Source organism: Salmo trutta, chromosome 17, assembly GCF_901001165.1.
Source record: "Salmo trutta chromosome 17, fSalTru1.1, whole genome shotgun sequence".
In the NCBI taxonomy this organism is placed as follows: domain Eukaryota; kingdom Metazoa; phylum Chordata; class Actinopteri; order Salmoniformes; family Salmonidae; genus Salmo; species Salmo trutta.
Window position 1 is genome coordinate 42,870,663 of NC_042973.1, and position 20,433 is coordinate 42,891,095.

The 20,433-nt window shown below is 42.1% G+C and overlaps 1 protein-coding gene across 8 annotated transcripts in view; it reads left to right on the plus strand.

Annotated features, from left to right (window-relative positions):
* fgd4a (FYVE, RhoGEF and PH domain containing 4a) overlaps window positions 1-20,433 on the plus strand; it is a 103,095-nt gene that overhangs the window by 58,113 nt on the left and 24,549 nt on the right. For 6 of the 8 annotated variants that reach the window (XM_029696853.1, XM_029696852.1, XM_029696856.1 and 3 more), the window contains exons 2-4: window positions 602-685; window positions 14,595-14,729; window positions 16,070-16,259. In XM_029696853.1, the coding sequence (XP_029552713.1) occupies window positions 602-685; window positions 14,595-14,729; window positions 16,070-16,259 (409 nt within the window). Of the gene's footprint in view, window positions 1-601; window positions 686-7,567; window positions 8,530-14,594; window positions 14,730-16,069; window positions 16,260-16,296; window positions 16,759-20,433 lie in introns of those variants that run through there. The other 2 variants (XM_029696851.1, XM_029696857.1) reach the window with 2 other exon arrangements.

Below are 20,433 nucleotides of genomic sequence, written 5' to 3' on the forward strand. Positions count from 1 at the left end.
TTTAATCCATTTTAGAATAAGGCTGTAACGTAACAAAATGTGGAAAAAGTCAAGGGGTCTGAATACTTTCCGAATGCACTGTATGTGTGTGGGACTATCACAGTATTAATAGCATGGCTGTTTTCTCTTTAATGTTTTATGTGCATATGAAATGGCTCTGGTGAGTGTCTTAGCTCTCCCTAGTGAGGATGCCCTACATATCACATTCTAACTAATTAGAATTAAATCTCTGAGGGATGGAATATTATTTTATTTCCAAACCAATAAAAGAATAACTCTCTCCCCTCATGTGAACCAGAGGATCAGAATTGCTCCAAATATGCATATAGCTGCTGTCCAGAATCCTGCAAAAGCTACACAAGAGAATCCAGAATTCGAATCTCTCTCTCTCTGTGTCTATGTCTCTCTCTCTCTCTCTCTCTGTCTCTCTCTCTGTCTCCTATTCAATAAATCATTGAGCTCTATAAACTACTTCAGGCTGGTTCCTCTTGCCCCTGTTCTTTCAATGTTGGGTGAATGTTTGGGTCTTGGTGTGTCCTACAGTACGTTACAGTAAACTTGATATATTCGCATTTGGTAACATTTGGACTTGTCATTGCAGAAAAGAAAGGCAAGCCCAGCTGTTTCCATTCCAAGAACACTGATGAGGAGGCCTGTGTCGGGGTGAAGATCGAACACGCTGAAGGTCAACTTGATCCCTTTCTCACTCTCAATATCACAATCTCCTCTTTTAATCTTGCTATCTCTTATCTCCCCTCTCTCCTACTATTAGTTTCTGGTCATTAGCTACTGTAGTCTACTGTACTAAAAGAGGAGTATTTAACCTTTGTGAAATGACAGGCCCTACGGTGCTGTGTAGATGTCAGCATGGTGTACTGCTCATTGTACTGTGGTTTCCTTTTCTAAAAGCTCTCTCCTTCCTTCCCCCAGCCCGAGGTGATAAAACTGTCAATGCTTCTCAGTTAAACCAAGTGTAGTCATGAGGTGTTAAGCCAATGCTGCGTGTGAGCAATGGTATGTGGGACAGAGTGTATGTCTGTTTGGGGACAGAGGTGTCACCACATACATTCATACTGTGCTACATAGTCTTTTTTTGTTTAGGGCAGAGAGAAAATGAAAGTAATAGAATGAAAGGGTGAATATGAGGAATGTGGTCCCATCCAGATTAGATGGGCGGTGCAGAGGGCAAGGGAATGCATGCTGGAGTGTAGAAACACTCCCCTTGGCAGCACACAGGTTCACAGAAAGTGTGTGTGGGGGTGTGTGTGGGTGTGTGTGGGTGTGGCTTAAAGCAGTAATGATGTATGAGTCTCTGCCACACTTCTCATCTACCAGTCTTCTTACCCCCTTTCTCTCTCTAATGTTCATCTGTCCTTTCCTTCTATTCATTGTATTTCTATTTCTTCCTCTGTGTTTATCTGCCACCCCCCTCCCCCCTTTGAATGCATCTGTCCTGTCATATGCCACTCCTCCTTCACTCCCTTTCTCCCTCCCTTCCTCCTTCCCTCCCTCCTTCCCTCGCTTCCTTTCTCCCTCCCTCCCTCTATCCCTTCTCCAGTTTTCCCCATTGATCAGCCTCAGAGGGGGTAGCCTATAATCTAAAATTGGACTGTGAACTAGTGGGTGAGGGGAGTGTTCATCTGATGAAGGTCTGGGTGGTTCAACGGGCCTTACTGTAAATCCTCCTGTCTGTCTGTCTGTTGTAGTTGGTCATCTGGTCTCTGTGTCTCTGGGAGTTCAGTCTGGAACTGCTACTCGAACATTGGGTTTAACTCTCCTTTTCACTACAAGGTGATTCCACGCCAGCATAGTCTGAAAATATTTTGGGTATCTCAGATTGTTCTGGCAATTCTCACATAGTTATTACTTCATTTGGAGGAAGGATGTTTCAAATGCTTTTTACATTTGTATAACAAATACTTTTTGAGAAAATCATGATGAAAGTGGCAATTTTAGGCCCTTTTTAGACCTGTACATGCCTCCTATAAGACCCTATGATCTGTGAACCGTACATTATACAGACCACATCTTGCTGTCATTATACTCCTCATAGTGTGCTCTCAAATATGGATTATGTCTACATTCTGAAATACACATTTTCACATACGTTTATTCAACAGTAAAAAATATTAATATCTCAAAACTACCCTTTTGGATATTGATTATTTTTAGACATATTGTTTGGCACAATATACTCTTCAAACTCATCAAATATCCAGAGTGGCAGAGTGGGTTCTCTGGTACTTTTAAAGGCTAGGTAGCAGATAATGCACATGGTTGCAGGTTTTTAGACAATGTTTTTGTTGAGGGTCTTGAGGTCCTAAACATTGTTAACCTTGTGTCTCCTTGGTAATAATATAGTAGCTACCATAGTATTAAAGCTATGCATTAAGAAAGCATGCAATGAGATACCTGCAGAGAGGAATAGCTACTGGTCAGACTGGTTAATAAAGGGATGGAAGGAAATGCCTGCCATACCTTCCATTCCCCAACAATTGATGTCACAGGGAGTGTGTGTGTGTGTGTGTGTGTGTGTGTGTGTGTGTGTGTGTGTGTGTGTGTGTTCAAAATGTATATCCCATACACACAGGACAGTAGATGCATTAAACCGCCCATGTATGTGTTTGTTAGAATAGAATACTGGCTTCCTGTGCTATACAGTAGGTTCTGTCATGAGCTGACTGTTAAAATCTGAGAACCTGTACATCTGCGTAACACTGTTGCGAGAAATTCTGAACGACACGGTGACAGACACGAAGACAGATAGCCGACTATGCGGAAGCTCCACTCACAGTTCTCTGCACAGACTTCTGCAAAACGTAAGAAAGATGGTTTAGATCTCTCTCGAACAACTTTTAGATCTCTTTACTTCTGTTTATACTTTCCATTTAACCTTTTACTGCAGGCTAAATCAGGGTCACACAGAGTGTTTCTTGGTAGTCTTAAATGTAACAGTATAGCTTCCGTCCCTCTCCTGGCTCGAACCAGGGACCCTCTGCACACATCAACAACTGCCTCCCACAAAGCATCATTACCCATTGCTCCACAAAAGCCGCGGCCCTTGCAGAGCAAGGGGAACAACTCCTTCAAGGTCTCAGAGCGAGTGACGTCACCGATTGAAACGCTATTAGCGCGCATCCCGCTAACTAGCTAGCCATTTCACATCGGTTACATTTAAACAAATCTACTTTGAAACAAAAGTACAGTGCATTCGGGAAGTATTCAGACCCCTTGGCTTTTTCCAAATTTTGTTACGTTACAGCCTTATTCTAAAATTTATTAAATCGTTTTTTATCCTCATTAATCTACACACAATTTGTTTTGCAAATGTAAAAAAATAAAAACTGAAATATCACATTTACATAAGTATTCAGACCTTTTACTCAGTACTTTATTGAAGCACCTTTGGCAGCGATTACAGCCTCAGGTCTTCTTGAGTGTGACACTACAAGCTTGGCACACCTGCATTGTTCTCTGCAGATCCTCTCAAGCTCTGTCTGGCTGGGCTACTCAAGATTATTCAGAAACTTGTCCCAAAGCCACTCCTGCGTTGTCTTGACTGTGTGCTTAGGGTCGTTGTTCATCAAGGATCTCTCTGTATTTTCCTTCATTTATCTTTCCCTCGATCCTGACTAGTCTCCCAATCCCTGCCGCTGAAAAACATCCCCACATCATGCTTCACTGTAGGGATGGTGCCAGGTTTCCTCCAGACTTGACGCTTGGCATTCAGGCCAAAGAGTTCAATCTTGGTTTCATCAGACCAGAGAATCTTGTTTCTCATGGTCTGAGAGTCATTTAAGAGCCTTTTGGAAAAACTCCAAGCAGGTTGTCATGTGCCTTTTACTGAGGAGTCGCTTCCGTCGCCATTCTACCATAAAGTCCTGATTGGTGGAGTGCTGCAGAGATGGTTATCCATCTGGAAGGTTCTCCCATCTCCACAGAGGAGCTCTGGAGCTCTGTTAGAGTGACCATCGGGATCTTGGTAACCTCCCTGACCAAGGCCCTTCTCCCCCGATTGCTCAGTTCGGCTGGGCGGGCAGCTCTAGGAAGAGTCCTGGAGCTTCCAAACTTCTTCCATATAAGAATGATGGAGGCCACTGTGTTCTTGGGGACCTTCAATGCTGCAGAATTTTTGTTGGTACCCTTCCCCAGAGCTGTGCCTCGACATAGTCCTGTCTCGGAGCTCTACAGACAATTCCTTCGACCTCATGGCTTGGTTTTTGCTCTGACATTGTCAACTGTGGGACTTTATATAGACAGGTGTGTGCCTTTCCAAATCATGTCCAATCAATTGAATTTACCACAGGTGGACTCCAATCAAGTTGTAGAAACATCTCAAGGATGATCAATGGAAACAGGATGCACCCGAGCTCAATTTCGAGTCTCATAGTAAAGGGTCTGAATACTTATGTAAATAAGCTATTTCAGTTTTTTGCTTTGTCCTTATGGTGTATTGTGTGTACATTGATGAGGAAAATGTTTTATTTAATCAATTTTAGAATAAAGCTGTAACGTAACAAAATGTGGAAAAAGGGAAGAATACTTTCCGAATGCACTGTATACACCTCACACACATAATTATGGGCTTAAAAACATAAGACACCTGAACCATGTCAGATATAGAGTTGAAATCTACTCCATTTTGAGTTTACATCCCAATATTAGACTTTATATACATCACAGAAGACTAAAATATAACAAAACCGTTTGACATAGAAACACCAGTTTTGTACGTTTAAAAAAAGGTTTTATTAATTTTGAAATTATGAAAATTATGAATAACATTCCACACCTGAGGCCACTATAGGGCGGTTTGGTCATTTGACCGCAGGAAAGTTAATATTGTTTTTTTGTTGGTTGCTCATGGGTAGTATGACATTGTAACGTTTACTTTGGACTTCATACTGGTTTTGGCTGGGGAGAAATGGTAGCGTAGCTAAATGCGGTGTTTGTAGATGTTTTTATGGGGAGGTGAACAGACAGAAAGCTACAGGAGGCTAGAGAGTGGCATCCAGGTGTTAAATATGGAGTGTTCGGGAGAGTACTAGGGCAGTGGGTGGCCAGTGTTGGGGAAGTGTTGTATCTTCTTGTCTAAGAAATACTAAAGAAAACAATTGTTCTTTACAACATAAGTTCTTCTTTGTTCAAGTTAACCGTCGCCGCACAAGTATAGTGCATTGAGCTGGAATCTCCCGGTCTTAAACTCCTGTGCGGGGGCTGCACGTCCCTCAAGTGGTCACGTGGTTCCACGTTTTACCATCATGCATTTTCACTCTATCATTTGGACTGAGTGCACTGAGCACCTTGGACCCGTTTTCATAGTTCCTTTCTGTTCACTCTTTTCTCTCCGTGTGTTAAAAATGACCTTGTCATCCTTCTCTGTTTCTAGGAGTACTGTCAACCTCGTTTGAGTTTCCTGTTGAACAACAGCTCTGCAGCAGACAGACCATGTTTTAGTGGAGTAGCCCTGTAGTTTAACAAAGCTAGTTACGGATCTGTCTTTGAGTCCAGAGCTTTCTTAACCAGTAGTTTCACTGTTTTGACACTGTTCTCCACTAACCCATTAGACCGTGGGTACAGTGGGCTGGAGGTGACATGCTCGAACCCGTACAGTTTAGAAGAATCACTGAAAGCTGAACTGTGAGGCATTGTCCATACAGACAATGTCTTCGACCCCATGGCGAACAAAGAATGACTTAATGGGAGTCATCACCTTTATTCTATCTTTATTTAACTAGGCAAGTCAGTTAAGAACAAAATCTTATTTTCAATGACAGCCTAGGAACAGTGGGTTAACTGCCTTGTTCAGGGGCAGAACAACAGATTTTTACCTTGTCAGCTCGGAGATTCAATCTTGCAACCTTTCGGTTACTAGTGCAACGCTCTAACCACTAGGCCACCTGCCACCTGACTAGCAGTAGTGTCCTTCAGCAAAGCTCTCTGGGTAATGAGAGTAATATTCCATCAGTAGAACATCGTTCTCCCTCCAGAGAACAGAGAACTATTCCTACTTTGCCCCGTGGTCTCAATACCTCTTTTTCCTCAACCCTCATTGTCTCTTTGCTCTGTTTTGCTCTGTATTTCTGGCATGTTTCACAGGCTCTGATTGTCTGCTCTATATCAGTATTCATCTTGGGCCAAAATAAAATCTTAAACAGAATTCCGTCGAGTACAGATAGCTCATCCCTGTATTGACCATAAGGGTATATCATAGCTTCTACAGACCACCCGTACGTTATGGCTTGAATCACCGTTTGCAAACACTCATCTTCTGCAGCAGCATGTGAAATAACTGTCCACATTTCATCTGAGACTGGGCAGCTCTTTCTGATAAGGTTTACATGTATGGTGTCGTCCTGCTCGTATATCTGGTTTGGTTCGGAGCTGTCTAAAGCTCTGGACAATGTGTCTGCCACTAACAATTCTTTCCCTGGCCTGTACTTCAGTTGCAAGTCATATTTCGGAAGTTTTAGAAACAGTCTCTGTACCCTTGGTGGTGTGTACGCCAGACCCTTCTTTGCAATAGTAACCAAAAGGTTTATGATCTGTTTTGGCCCACACTGTTTTACCATAGATAAACACATGGAAAATCTTATATGCATATGACAGTTACAATGCCTCTTTCTCAATCTGAGCATAGTTTGTTACACTCAGAAGTTGCCAGAGCCCTGGAGGCATGTGACTGGGCGCCATCTAGTGGCATACTGCTGTAACACTGCACCTAAACCTGCTTTAGAGGCATCTGCTGAGATTTTGGTTTTGAGCTTTTCATCCTAGAAACTCAGTACTGGAGCATGCATGATTAATGCCTTGAGGTTCTCAAACTCTTTCTGGTGATTACTGTTCCAACATATCCCACTCTCCAACTCCTCTGCGCGGGCTGCGAGTTCCCCAAGTGGTCACTTGGTTTCCGATACAATATGCCACAGGAAGCTACTCTGAAATATATAGTTTACCAAGCTACCAAGTTCTTCACCCTGGAAGAAGCAGGTCAAAACCAGTTCAGAATCCAGGAGGTACAGACAGGCTCAAGGTCAAGGCAGGCAGAATGGTCAGGCAGGCGGGCAGGTACAGAAACAGGCAAGGGTCAAAACCGGGAGGACTAGCAAAAAGAGAATAGAAAATGCACGCCCAGGGGGGAAACCCACACTGGTTGACTTGGACATACAAGACAAACTGGCACAGAGAGACAGGAAACACAGGGATAAATACACTGGGGAAAACAAGCAACACCTGGAGGGGGTGGAGACAATCACAAGGGCAGGTGAAACAGATCAGGGTGTGACAATTGACTACAAATTGCAAGAACCGATAACTTTGGGATCGTATGTTTGTGAAATTTTGCCTATTAAACACAAAAACAATATTTCAAGTGAGAATTACGCAGGTCTGTTGCTGAAAAAGAAAGGAAATTATTGCCTACTTCACCCATATTTTATTTTATTTTTGCAAAAAATGTGGTGTGTAGTTCCAGTAGTTAGCTACAATGCTACATGGCAAAAAATGTAATTAACTACTGAAAACACTACCTTGATTTGAACTTAGTTCAACTACCACCAAGCTACTGAAAAATGTAGTTAAATTACTAGTTGAACTACATGTAACTTAGTTCACTACTCCCCAATACTGTGGGTGGCTAACTTTGTGTCTTTCTCTTTCTAGTCTCTCACCGTCTCCGTCCTTGTGCTGTGTGTGTAGACAGCCTGAGAAAGAAAGAGCCTGAGAAAGAGACTGAAAAAGGGACTTTTACTTTCATAAAATTAAAACAAATCAGACCAGCAAAATGAGCATGAGGAATTTGGTAAACACTTTAATTAAGGTTTATGTGGAAGGTGGGTGTGCGTAGTTTTATGTGAGTTGTTTTTAGTGTATGACTCAAGGTATGATTTGTTTTATTTGTGTCTCACTGCTGTAATCTTTAGTGTATTCGATTAGAACCAAGATCGGACCAATTTAATCCTGATCATATTAGGTTGTTCCCTGGGTTCATCTCTATATTATACGACCCTCCACGTAGGCTAGTAGGCCTAAAGTGACATGTCAGTCAAGGTGTTACTAAAGTTGATTAGTTATTACCATAAAGGACTTTGGGCTGCTATATGTTCATCAACCCTCTCTCATTTCATTGTAATCCAGCACATTCTATAACATTTTATTGAATTACACATCCTTTCAGAGCCAGTTTACCCTTACTTCCCCTTATCACTACGACGATGGTGAAGTGTGCTGGTGTGTGTTTGCACGTGGGTTTGTGCACTATGCACTCTGTCTGTGTCTTATATCCCTCTAGTTGTTTTGAGAGAAAGAGAAGGGGGGGTGGAGGGAAGGAAGAAGTTATCTTCTCCTTATTGGTGAGTCTCTCCGCTGCGCTGAGTCACTTAGCTCTGAGCTGCAGTGCATGCCTGCCTGCCTGCCTGCCTGGGAAGATTGCGTGTTACTGCCAGACTTTCCCTACTACTCCTACGGGAGGCTTGAGCTGCCATGTCCGCCCTGTAAGGATTTCCTACTACTCTCTAGAAGAGGCTTTGGGTGAGTTTATTCTCAGGTTATGCCAGTGATTCAGTTTATCCCCGCCTCTCATGTTTTTCTCTGTTTTCTTAGATGATTGTGCTATTGTGGTTGGTATACATATATTTCTGGAGTTAGACTATTCCCACAACTGTCGCCCTTTGCAGTGAAAGTATTAGATAATGATATCAAGTCACAGTATTTCATAATTGCAGGCAAAGATGTATGGATTGTGGGATATATTCACTCATATGTTGTGGATGTATTCACTTTAAAATTGGAATTGCTTCCATTTTTCTTGTGTGCACTCACACAACCCTGCTCATAACTGGAAATCACTGAGAATTACCACCCATTTTGAATCCCAGGCAGATTTGATTCTAAATACTGTTAGATATGCAGTGTGCTGAGAGTGGGGTGTCCCCTTGGGGCACAGTGCTCTGGTGTATTTTAGGTTAGAAGTAAAAACAGTAACTTAGACCATGGTTTGCAGCTATAGTCTGAAGCACAGACACTCCCCTCTCTGGGTGGCGGCTGGGTGCAGAAAGACAGGTGTGCCTATTGTTTTTACTCACAGCTCTCACTTGAGTGTCGGGACACACATGTTGTCTCAGGATTAGTGAGAGAGGGATTAGAGAGAGAAGTATCAATGGATTTTTGGAACAAAGGCATTATGCTCTTACGTGACACTCCAAACCGATCTAAATCTAGCATGCATCGGGCAGAAAATTGATTCGAACGTTACAAATCGCCGGTTCACAATTTTTTTGTGCTATGGATCCGCTTAGTTGTCTACATTCACCATAGACGTATACATCAATTACACACACACACACACACACACACACACACACACACACACACACACACACACACACACACACACACACAGAGAAGTCAGCTCAGATGCCCAGCTCATGAGTTCCATCAGCAGCAGGTTTTAATTTAAAATGTAAAATGAACGTGTTTATGCAACATATGTTAGTGCATCGAATCACATTCCTCTAATCAAACTAAAACATATCGTTCCTGTGCCGTATTGTAGCCCATGTATCTAGACACGTATCGAATCATCTTGAAATGGAAAGATGCACATCCCTAATTATACCACAAATTAGATACAGCTTTTTCAAATGTCCGCTTAAAAACAAGATATATTCCTAGAGGCATCGTGGTTGGTCAATTCTGTTATTTTCGCTCTCTCTCTCAGTGAGGGAAAGGATGTGGATACGCTGCTCTTATCTCTGATTAGAGGGTGAGTGGTTTTGTTAGATTGATACATTCCTTCATCCTCTCTGAGCCCGGTTGTATTGGTAAACATGCATTCTTGTGTATCTGTGTCGGCAAGGACAGGGAGGCGTCTTCTAAGTGGAGGAGATATCTTTAGTAACACCAGCAGCACACTGGAGGCTTTAACACACAGACCCTGACCTGAGGTAAACTTATTTTTTCCTTGAACGGATCTTCTTCACTCTTCCTCTCTCCGGATGTCTTGAAAGATTAAGAGGACCGAGTATTTTGGCCTATTTTCAGTTCTCTGCTCCATGTGAAGACTCCTCAGCCTTGCAATACGGTGATAGAGTTCAGTACTGGGGAGAATATTTTTCATGTGTCATTATGATTGTTTTTGTTAGATGCTAGATACATGTCTTTGATCATTTTCATTGGATTATTCTTGAGGATTTACTTATGACTGTCTTGAGCGAAATGAATGCCATGATTTCCACCAGAGTTGGTCTAAACCTTTTTGGAAACAAGCGAATGCCCACAAGCTTGTTCTCCCCGTCTGCTCAATAGTCAAATATTTTGTAGTGTTGAGAAGGTTCGGGCCAGTTGCCATGGTAGCAGGTCTCCTACAGTGTAAATCAAGGACAGAGCCTCAGGTGGGATTGTGTTTATCGGAGTTCTGCATTCACTATTAACTATTGGATTCAGCTGCGAATGTTCAGTATTTGCTCACTTTCCAGTTTCTACAGAATCCTGTTTGGCCTTCTACCCCAGGCTCAGAAGCTCACCTTGCAAACATCCATATTCACTTAGTCTAACTGATGTGGGCTAATGTGGTTTTAAATTGGAATCAGAAGACAGACTTTCATATAAAAGAGAAGAGTAAAGGATTTGAATTACTGCAGTCGTGTGATTTTGAAATTGCAAAAACTTTGGCTTGGTTTGGTCTTGTGCCGTCCTGTTGTGGTCAGTGTATGTGTGTGCGTCAGGGTTGAGGTCAATTTAGTTTCAATTCAGGAAATTAGATTCTACATGAAAAGCTTACTGTAGTCAATCTATTAAACAATAATTGAGAATGGATGCTCTATTCTAAAATATTTAATTTCAATTTACTTTCTGAATTGAAACTGAATCGTGTGTGTGTGTGTCTTCTTAGAGAGAACATACTCAGACTGGTTAAATAAAGGCTGTTTGAATGGGCTCGTCTCCCACGAGGCTGTCATACCATGACCTGACCATGTGTACATCAGCCACAGCAACAGACAACTAAGCCCCCAACCTCCCTGGTAGAATGAAATGGCTGGGATGCTCAAACCCCAGCACTCCGTTCTGTCATCTCTGGTCCCTTCTCCATCCCACCCCTACGGGGTGTCAACTCAACCCAGTTAAAGCTCTTCTCTGTCCTGGCACCCAAATGGTGGCCTACTTGAGGCCTACTTTTTCAAAGAGTGTCTTCAATTAACCAGGGATGTTCTCTTGATAAGTGTGTGAATTGGACCATTTTCTGTCCCGCTAAGCATTCAAAATGTAACGACTACTTTTGGATGTCAGGGAAAATGTAAGGAATGTAGTAAAGTAAAAGTAGCCAAAAATATAAATACTGAAGTACAGATACCCCCAAAAAACGTCTTAAGTAGTACTTTAAAATATTTTTACTTAAGTACTTTACACCACTGCAAATATGTATCTCTGAATTAACCCAGAAAGGGGTCCTTTGTGCTGCCTAACATCTTAATGTCCACATGCTTTGGCTTAGCAGCCTGCTGCTAATTTGCATGGGGGTCTGTGGCGGGCCACTTTTAACGATAGGACGCCAGTGTGTGTGTGTGTGTGTGTGTGTGTGTGTGTGTGTGTGTGTGTGTGTGTGTGTGTGTGAACGAGGAGTAGCTGACCCAGAGACAACAGAGCTAGGTAGCTATGCTGGAAAATGTGAGGGTCTGAGGTCCATACACTCCACTGATGTTTACTTCAGTCATATACAGTACTTACAGAAGTATACACTGGCCGCACTGTCGTGGAGAGGGTCCGCATTTCACTGTGGGTGAAAACATGGAGGTGATTTACAGCAGAATGACTGGGTGTTTGACATGTTAATAACAACCTTCATTATTTAGTATAGAGGGTTTTCCTGACTCTCTCTACAAATCACTAACATAGCAACTTTATCTGGATGTGGAGACTTGATTGTAACCAAAATGTGTCAAATGGCGCAAAACTTGTTTGAAATGTCCCCTTTAAAGTGATTGCAGATGATGTCAAGCATGTAATCAGCCGACTTCTTAAGGCCAGCTCTAAAATTATCCACGAAACTTGGACCGTGTTTAGAAAGTCACCCCAGGAGATTGTGGGGCTTTCCTAGTCAATCATTACTATACCATTTCTTGTAAAAGCCTTGTCTGTAACTGAAGCAGAGCTATAAAAGAGTGTAGCCCTTTCCTGCAGTAGAATGTTATTCTTTTTTTTTCAAAATTTCACAATTCATCAACATGATTTATTATTTTTACACCACAAATCTGCTGTTTCTATATCGGTTTTGTTATATTTCAGTTTTCTGTGATGTACATAAAGTGTAATATCGGGATGTAAGCTCAAAATTGAGTAGATTTCAACTCTATATCTGACATGGTTCAGGTGTCTTCTTTTTTTAAGCCCATGACCATGTGTGTCAGGTGGATACTTTTGTTTCAAAGTAGATTGTGACATCAAGTAAACAGGGGACTTAAGGGGTCCTGAGCTCTAGAGGGTTACGTTTCAAATACTTTTGGGGCTCTGTATATGTACACATTCAACTATCTAGAGTTCTTCTTGTGACACCATTTCATACACAGCACCTTGTGTAGAAAGCCACTGGAGTTCCTTCCTTTTTACGATGAGCGAATCATACTTTTGTGAATTGAAGGGATTCTATATAAAAAAGGCTGTTACTTTTTAAGGGACTGTGATTGGTTTTAGAGATTGTGTGTACTACCGCATTTCAATGTTCCGTCGAACTAGGATGGAATTTCACTTCCATGATCTTTCGGAGAACTCGTCGTCGTTTTCTCTGTAGAGTTACCATGGAGAAAACATTGCTTGCATCATCACGTGCAGTAATGCAGGCTCTGCAGCACTAGGAATGGACAGCCTCTCAGAGACAATGGACAATGTTACACATTGATTATACTGTATAGCTGCTGAGTGAAGGGTCGTGTGAGTGCTCACTCAACCGACACGTGAGTTCTTCTTATACCTCAGTGGAGTTAAGTCATGTTTTCACATCACTGCGCAAAATGGACACTTCCCAGAATGATAACTCTTTGTGGAAACTCTCTAAAGTAACAAAACCACCTGCTTGGCCTCAGCAGCAACACAGTGCCATGTATGGTGGTGTTACCTTAATAGGGATGGCTGTGCAATTGTAGAGACTTGGTGTATTCAGTCCGACAGTATTAGTTAAACACGCTGGAGTGTAGACGGACCATCTGTCACACCCTGATCTGTTTCACCTGTCTTTGTGCTTGTCTCCACCCCCTCTCCAGGTGTCGCCCATCTTCCCCTTTATCCCCTGTGCATTTATACCTGTGTTCTCTGTTTGTCTGTGGCCAGTTCCACTTGTCTCGTTAAGCCTACCAGCGTGTTTTTTTGTACTCATTCTGTCTGCCCTGAGCCTGTCTGCTGTTCTGTACTTTACGGACTCTGCCCTGGACTACCTACCTCTGCCTGCCCTTTCCTTTGCCTGCCCCCTGTTTATATAATAAACGTCCGTTATTCAAACTGTCTGCATCTGGGTCTTCTGCTGAGCCGTGATACCATCTGTTACCAGCTGGTTAGACCAGGCTCAGTGCTGTTGACAATCAACTGGATCATTAGCATGATAATGAACTACATGGAGACTTTAATGTTCAGCCATGGGCAGGGGTGAAAGTAAATGTAATTTCTTCCCGGTACAGGACCTCATATGCTTGCGCGTACACCAACATTTTTAATGGGTCTAATCATAGAATGACATAGAATCCCTATGAATTCAATAAGGATATCTGTGGGCCTAGTCTGTAAAGATTTGTCATGTAACTTTTTAAAATGTATGACCTTTTACTGTGGCATAAACACAACCGGTCATGATGTTGTCATCTGATTGTCAAACAATCACTTCTTTCCTGGGCTACCTGCTCCCGTTCATCTACTGGCAACATGTTCCTCTGAACACAGTCCTCCGAACACAGTCCTCTGAACACAGTCCTCCGAACACAGTGGTGAATGCTAAGAGACATCTGCTATACAAAACGCCACACAGTGTAATTAGGCCAGGATTTATGCCTCCACTGCTGTTCGCGCGTCTCGGTGTCAGCCACTCATCTCGGCCATGGCAGTGTTCTCCTTGAACCACATCGCATTGTTTTCAAGTTCACTCGCACATTTTCCATGCCTCTGACATGCGGTAATGATAAATAGTGTTGTAGTAGCCTACACTTATCTTGGCATTTTGTTTTAATTATTGTGATAGGCTGATGATTTACTGGTACGGCGTACCCCCACTATTTATTTTGCCGGGATGGTGTATCGGACCGGCTTACTTTCACCCCTGGCCATGGCCAAATGGCCAAATGAATAGTAGAAGATGAAGAAAGATGTAGTGTACTACACTCACTGCAAGCCAGTGGCAGTGGGTGGGTGATATTCTGTGAGTGGTATATGTTCTGTCTGTGTTGCAACATGGATGTGAATCACAAAAACAGGATATATGGTATGGAAGTGAGGAGGTCCTCTTTCAAAATAAGTACAACAGTGGCATGGTAAACATCATATGACGCTCTATCACCCCGCAGCCAACTGAGTTGTCGAGAATCTCACCATTCCTCTTTGTACTCTCTCTCTTTCAGCTCTAAGCAGCAGCCCCCACAGTGCAAGGGTCAGTCGGACAGGTCTGTGTGGGAAGAGTCCCAGTGAGAAGAGCAGGGGGGGTGTCAATGGAAGAAGTTCAGACAGCAGGCCCCCACTGCAGCCCAAACCACAAGGTACAGATAATATTACTGTCTAATATACGCTATTTAGCAGATTGTTTTTATCAAAGCGACTTACAGTACAGCGAGTGCGTACACTTTAGAATATGTGACCCCAGCGGGAATCGAATCCATGACCCAGGTGTTGTTAGTGCCACACTCTTACCAACTGAGCCACACAAGACAACAGAGCACTGACATCAGCGCTGCTCAGACATACTGACACTCGTTTACGTCTAGATAAGGACTCATGCGTGGCTCAGAGCCAGTGGTGTAAAGTACTTAAGTAAAAATACTTTAAAGTACTACTTTAGTAGTTTTTTGGGGTATCTGTACATTACTTTACTATTTATATCTTTGACAACTTTTACTTCACTACATTCCTAAAGAAAATAATGTACTTTTTACACCATATATTTTCCGACACCCATGCTTAGCAGATCAGAAAATGGTCCAATTCACACACTTATCAAGAGAACATCCCTGGTCATCTCTACTGCCTCTGATCTGGCGGACTCACTAAACACAAACGCTTCATTTGTAAATGATGTCCGAGTGGAGTGTGCAATCCATAAGTAAAAAAAATTAAAATATGAATTGTGCCATCTGGTTTGCTTAATATAAGGAATTTGAAATGATTTATACTTTCGCTTTTGATACTTAAGCATATTTAAAACCAAATACTTTTAGACTTACTCAAGTAGTATTTTACTGGGTGACTTTCACTTTTACTTGAGTCATTTTCTATTAAGGTATCTTTACTTTTACTCAAGTGTGACAATTGGTTACTTTTTCCACCACTGCTCAAAACATGCATGACAAAACAGCTCATTCCACAAGGAAGAGCCAGTTATGTAACCAGACACAGTGTATGACACAGTGGCGAAACCTTTCCTTTAGTGGTGTTGCATTCCTATTTTATTTGAACACAGTGAATCATTCTCCAGAGATAAAAAGGAAGACCCTAACCCTCTACATTACAACAGTCCATTGACCATCCCCTCTATGGGTTATAGAATAGTTCATGCCATAAGAGGCTACTGCTATCCTTCAGAATGGCTATATTTCAATCTAATTCTGGATGATGAATGTTATGCCTAAAGTAGCCGTGTTTTGCAGGTTTATAGGCATGGGTCGCAGACACTCTGGGAATGAGACTAGCTTTTAGTAACCTGTGCTGCCACCTTGTGTTCGAAGAACACCAAACTCCACAAAACACAGTCAACATTCCGTAAAATGCTGGTGGAGGGTCATGTATAGTCACAGAAAGGCTCCTAGAGTGGCCATGACAACGTGACCTCTGACCTCTCTAGCCCTGACCACTGACAACTGACCTTTTCAAATCATCCTTTCAGTGCCTCCGAAGCCAGCCCACCTCCAGAGCCCGGTGACGAAGTCCGCCGCCCACCCGCTGGCGCTGGGGCGTGTGGAGAGAGCACTCCTCAGAGCCACCATGGAGGAGAGAAGAGGAGGGGCGATGATGGCGAAGAGCCGGGAGAAACCCTCCAAAGTCTTGAACCTCATCAACCACTTCGAGGAGAACAGGTAGAGCAGGGGGAAAAAGTAGAGTACATACTGAGAAAAGTATAAATTAGACCCTGAGATACAGCGCTAACTCAAATGTGTGTGCAAATATTGCTCGTGTGTGTTCTTGCTTTTGCGAATTTTGAGAGATTGTACTAATTGCTGAGAGAGAGAGAGAGAGATTTGACATGAATACTTCCATTTACTAAAATAAATACCTTGTCCAGGCAGACATGAGTGTAGTAATCAAGTGTGACGTTAATAAACCTTGCATGCAAAAGTTTCCTAATATCTCCTACTATTTACAAGATGAACTAAAAAGCAGAAGTCACTTTCAGCCCGGTTCATTGATATTTCTTCAAAGGAACTCTTTAGACAGAGAGAGCACTAGAGATCAGCTTGTGTATCACAAGCCAAAGCATTAGTGGAGGATGAAAAGAGATTTGGACAAAGCGGAAAATCTTTTCCCTCAGTTGCGGGAGAGAGCTCACTGCTGTAGGATGAAGTCTGGACGAAAGAGGTAGGATTTTATTACGCAAAGACTCATGTTTTGATTCCTGTCTCAGATGATGTTATATTGTGTCCTCAATCACAAGGTTTGGCTGTGTGAATCAGTCTATTGTTTTGTCAGAGATTAATAAGTTACCACAAGGCCAAGGCTGAGCATTTTCTCTATAGCAACACAGCCAGTTTCAGAATGACATAAATTGGGATTTCAATGAACACTTGTTGCCAATTGAATATAAGTATTTTAGTTATCTATTGTGCCATCTGTTTACCTCTGTTTTCCTATGACTTTAAGACGTTTCTGTTGTCATTCCCGCTTGGTTACAAGTCTGAGTGGGGATTTTAGCAACATGCGAGGAGGCCCATTGGCGAGAGACTGAGAGGGAGAAACAATGGTGCCCTTGTGTGAACCACTCATACAGTGGAGTCCAACAGCATTACCCGCTCAGTCCATTATTGCCAACCCAGGCCTCTACAGACAACTCAGGTCTCTGGAGCTACAGACTCACCCTCCGAGTGCGTTTGGTTTAGTTTGGCAAAAGAAGGGCAGCCTCTAAGGAATATAATTAGCCTAGTAATAATCTGCTTCACATGCTGTGTTTCTTAGTAGAGGGAACCTGGAAACCCAGCAGATGATGCTATTAATGTAGCAATAAAGCCTACCTCTAAATGCTATCATTATACGACTGTATACATTTTTTAATACCGAGGCGCATTAAGGTGATTCAGCCTTTCTGTAAACTTATTGGAAAGTTAGCTGAACGTTTCTATCTATCGAAGCTTAAAGCCAAGTTTATGAGGAAGATTTGTGAAACATATTGCCTCAGTGTTTTGCTGAAGTTTTCCACGGCCTACACTAACCAACCACAACAGTCCTCTGTGCTTTGTATAGACTAGTGGGGCAGCTGTTTGTTCACCCGCATCGGCCTGCTGTCGCTATAACCAATCCGCAACCTCACGACTATATGTGACAAAGTGAAAATCTGAGGCTCGTACCTGACCCTAACCTGCTAATATAGAAAATGTGCTGTAAGCTACAGTCAGAGACAACTTAAGATTTTTTGACAGGGGGTGCAGGATTTTTTTGTTGTTGCCTGATTTAGATATTTCTTATAAGATTTTAGTTGGGCTTGGATGCATATTTATGTGGTTGAAATACTCTGTTTTTCTGATGCTGATAAAGATAGATACCGTCTGTAGAGGTGCTAACTGAGCATTGGCATTCTCTCAAGATGCTGAAAGAAATAAATCATATTTCTCCACTCCTGTTCCAAAGTCACATTTCTTCTTACATTTGATGTATAATTTCACTGCAAGAAATACTTAAGTCTGCAGGAGTTAATATTGCTGCTATGTAAGATGTTATAGACCTACAGTCAGTGTCCAGATTTCACTTTCCATTTGAAGTCCCCAACCTGTGACTGTCAAATTTGTATCGCCTCACAACAATGTTGTGTTCGAGACCACCTAAAGTGAGACCGAGTCAAGACCAGGAGGGGGAGAGTGGGTCCGTGACCGAGTCAAGACCGGGAGGGGGATAGTGGGTCCGTGACCAAGTCAAGACCGAGACCAGAAATTCAAGACCATGATTGTAATTTTGTCAAATCACCACCATAATTAGAGTTCAAAATGTCCAGTATTTCTGTGTTCATATTTCAGAACAACATGTGGATTCTTTAGACATTCAGAATAGTGAAAAAATGCATTCTGAGGTAAAATAGAGCCACTACAAATTATTACTAACCCAAACACAGTGGGGAACAATGAGGGTTTTCTACAATTATATCGTTATGTTCAATGATGTTCTGATTTAATCTTTTCAGTTTTGTTGGAAAATAAATGGTTAACACTGAAGAGAAAAAATTATCCAATCAGGATTTCTCTTTGGTCGTCTCTGGGGAGATAAATAATTTAGCTAGCTAAATCGGCCATGGGCTAGGCCATCAAAAGCTAGATAGAAGGCATATGCTATTCGACTGTATTAGGGGAACATTTTGGAGTGACAATGGAATCAACCAATCGCTTTTTGACCTGTAATGGTTGATTCCAATGTCATTCCAAAATTTTGCCCTAATAAATTTGGGACCATTTTTACAAAAAAACATATGGAAACTTCTGCCTTCTCAAAAGCCAACAGGTCACTGCGCAACCAGGAGCAGTAGTTTTCCCACGTTCTAGCTAGCCATCTTTTGTTGTAGGCTGGTTTGCAACGGCTGCAGCAGGTGTTATCGAAGGGGATGTTGTTGCTAATTTGTTAGCTTCTCCCTTTTCAAGAATAACTTTCAACAAAAAGTTAACCTTTCACTGCAGTGGGCTAAATCAGGGTCACACAGAGTGATTATTGGTAGTTTTAGACAAATCTACTTTGAAAAAAAAGTTTACGCCTCACACTTTAAAAAAGACACCTGTACCATGTCAGATATAGAGTTGAAATGTATTACATTTTTTGTTTGCATCCCAATATTACACTTTATATGCATCACAGAAGACTGAAATATAACAAAACTGTTTGATATAGAAACCGGTTTTTCATTGGGTTTTTTGAAATAATCTTTTATATTAATTACATTCCACCCATGAGGCCAAAGAGGGCGCATTTGTTCATTGACTGCAGGAAAGGGTTCTTTCAAATGATCATCTTGTGAGAGTGGAACTGTGTTTTTGTAGTAATAGTGTATTTTGTTTTTGCTCAATCTGCAGGGCCTGGCCCACTCATCATGCTTACACCCCTGATGCAAACAGCTCATGATGACTGAATTGCACATCCCAAATAGCCTACTAACCAGGACAAACTTTTTCAATAGTTGGATGGCATAACCATTGTTGCATTTAATGGTAGATATCATACGTTGAAACGTCTTTCCTACCTAGCGATGACATTGTCCTGTGAGCTGCTCCATGCCAAAACAAGTTGAGAGATGCGCTCTCCTGCTGCCTGCAGGTGATATTCCGTCTAAACTAGGCAATGTGTGCGGCGCGCATGTGAATATATTTCACGTGCTTTGCGATTGTGTAGGCTACTTTGTGCATGATTTCATGATTGTACCACATAATTGATAAGTACTATACCTCCACTACATTACTAAATTCATAGGTCCAATAGGTTCGCCACTGATTAAAGATGTCAATAATAGATATAAAGGTTTTAAGATATTGTTTCAAGAAAGGAGTGTATGTATTTGGCCTGGCGAAGCGGTTTTATGCGCTGAGTGAACGGAATCCGATAAGTCTCGTGTCAAGACCAAGTACAAATGTATCCAACACCGATACAAGACCGAGAGACTCAAAATGTGGTCTCGAAATCGATCTCGATTACTACTGATACAACACTGCCTCAAAATGATCACAGGTAAGATAGCTGGATCTGCTATCATCCTCTTTTACCGCTCCACCAAATCTTTACAAAACATACTGTAATGAAACGGGCAGGGAGCAGGTCTCGAACCCTCGACCTTCTAGCCCGAAGTCCAGAGCGCTATCGACTATGCAGCAAAAGCATGCTCAAGCGGCAGAGTCGATATTCGCGCTTATAAACCTTTCTCTTTATTTTCAAGTCTCCATTTCGCAACTTTTGTCTTATTGAATTAAGCTCTGACGTTGTCCTTTTTGCCTTGCTGAAACAATGTTACCTTTTTAAGCCCTTCCCAAAAGCTTTTTGCGATTTGCGTGTCTATTTGGCGTGCATACA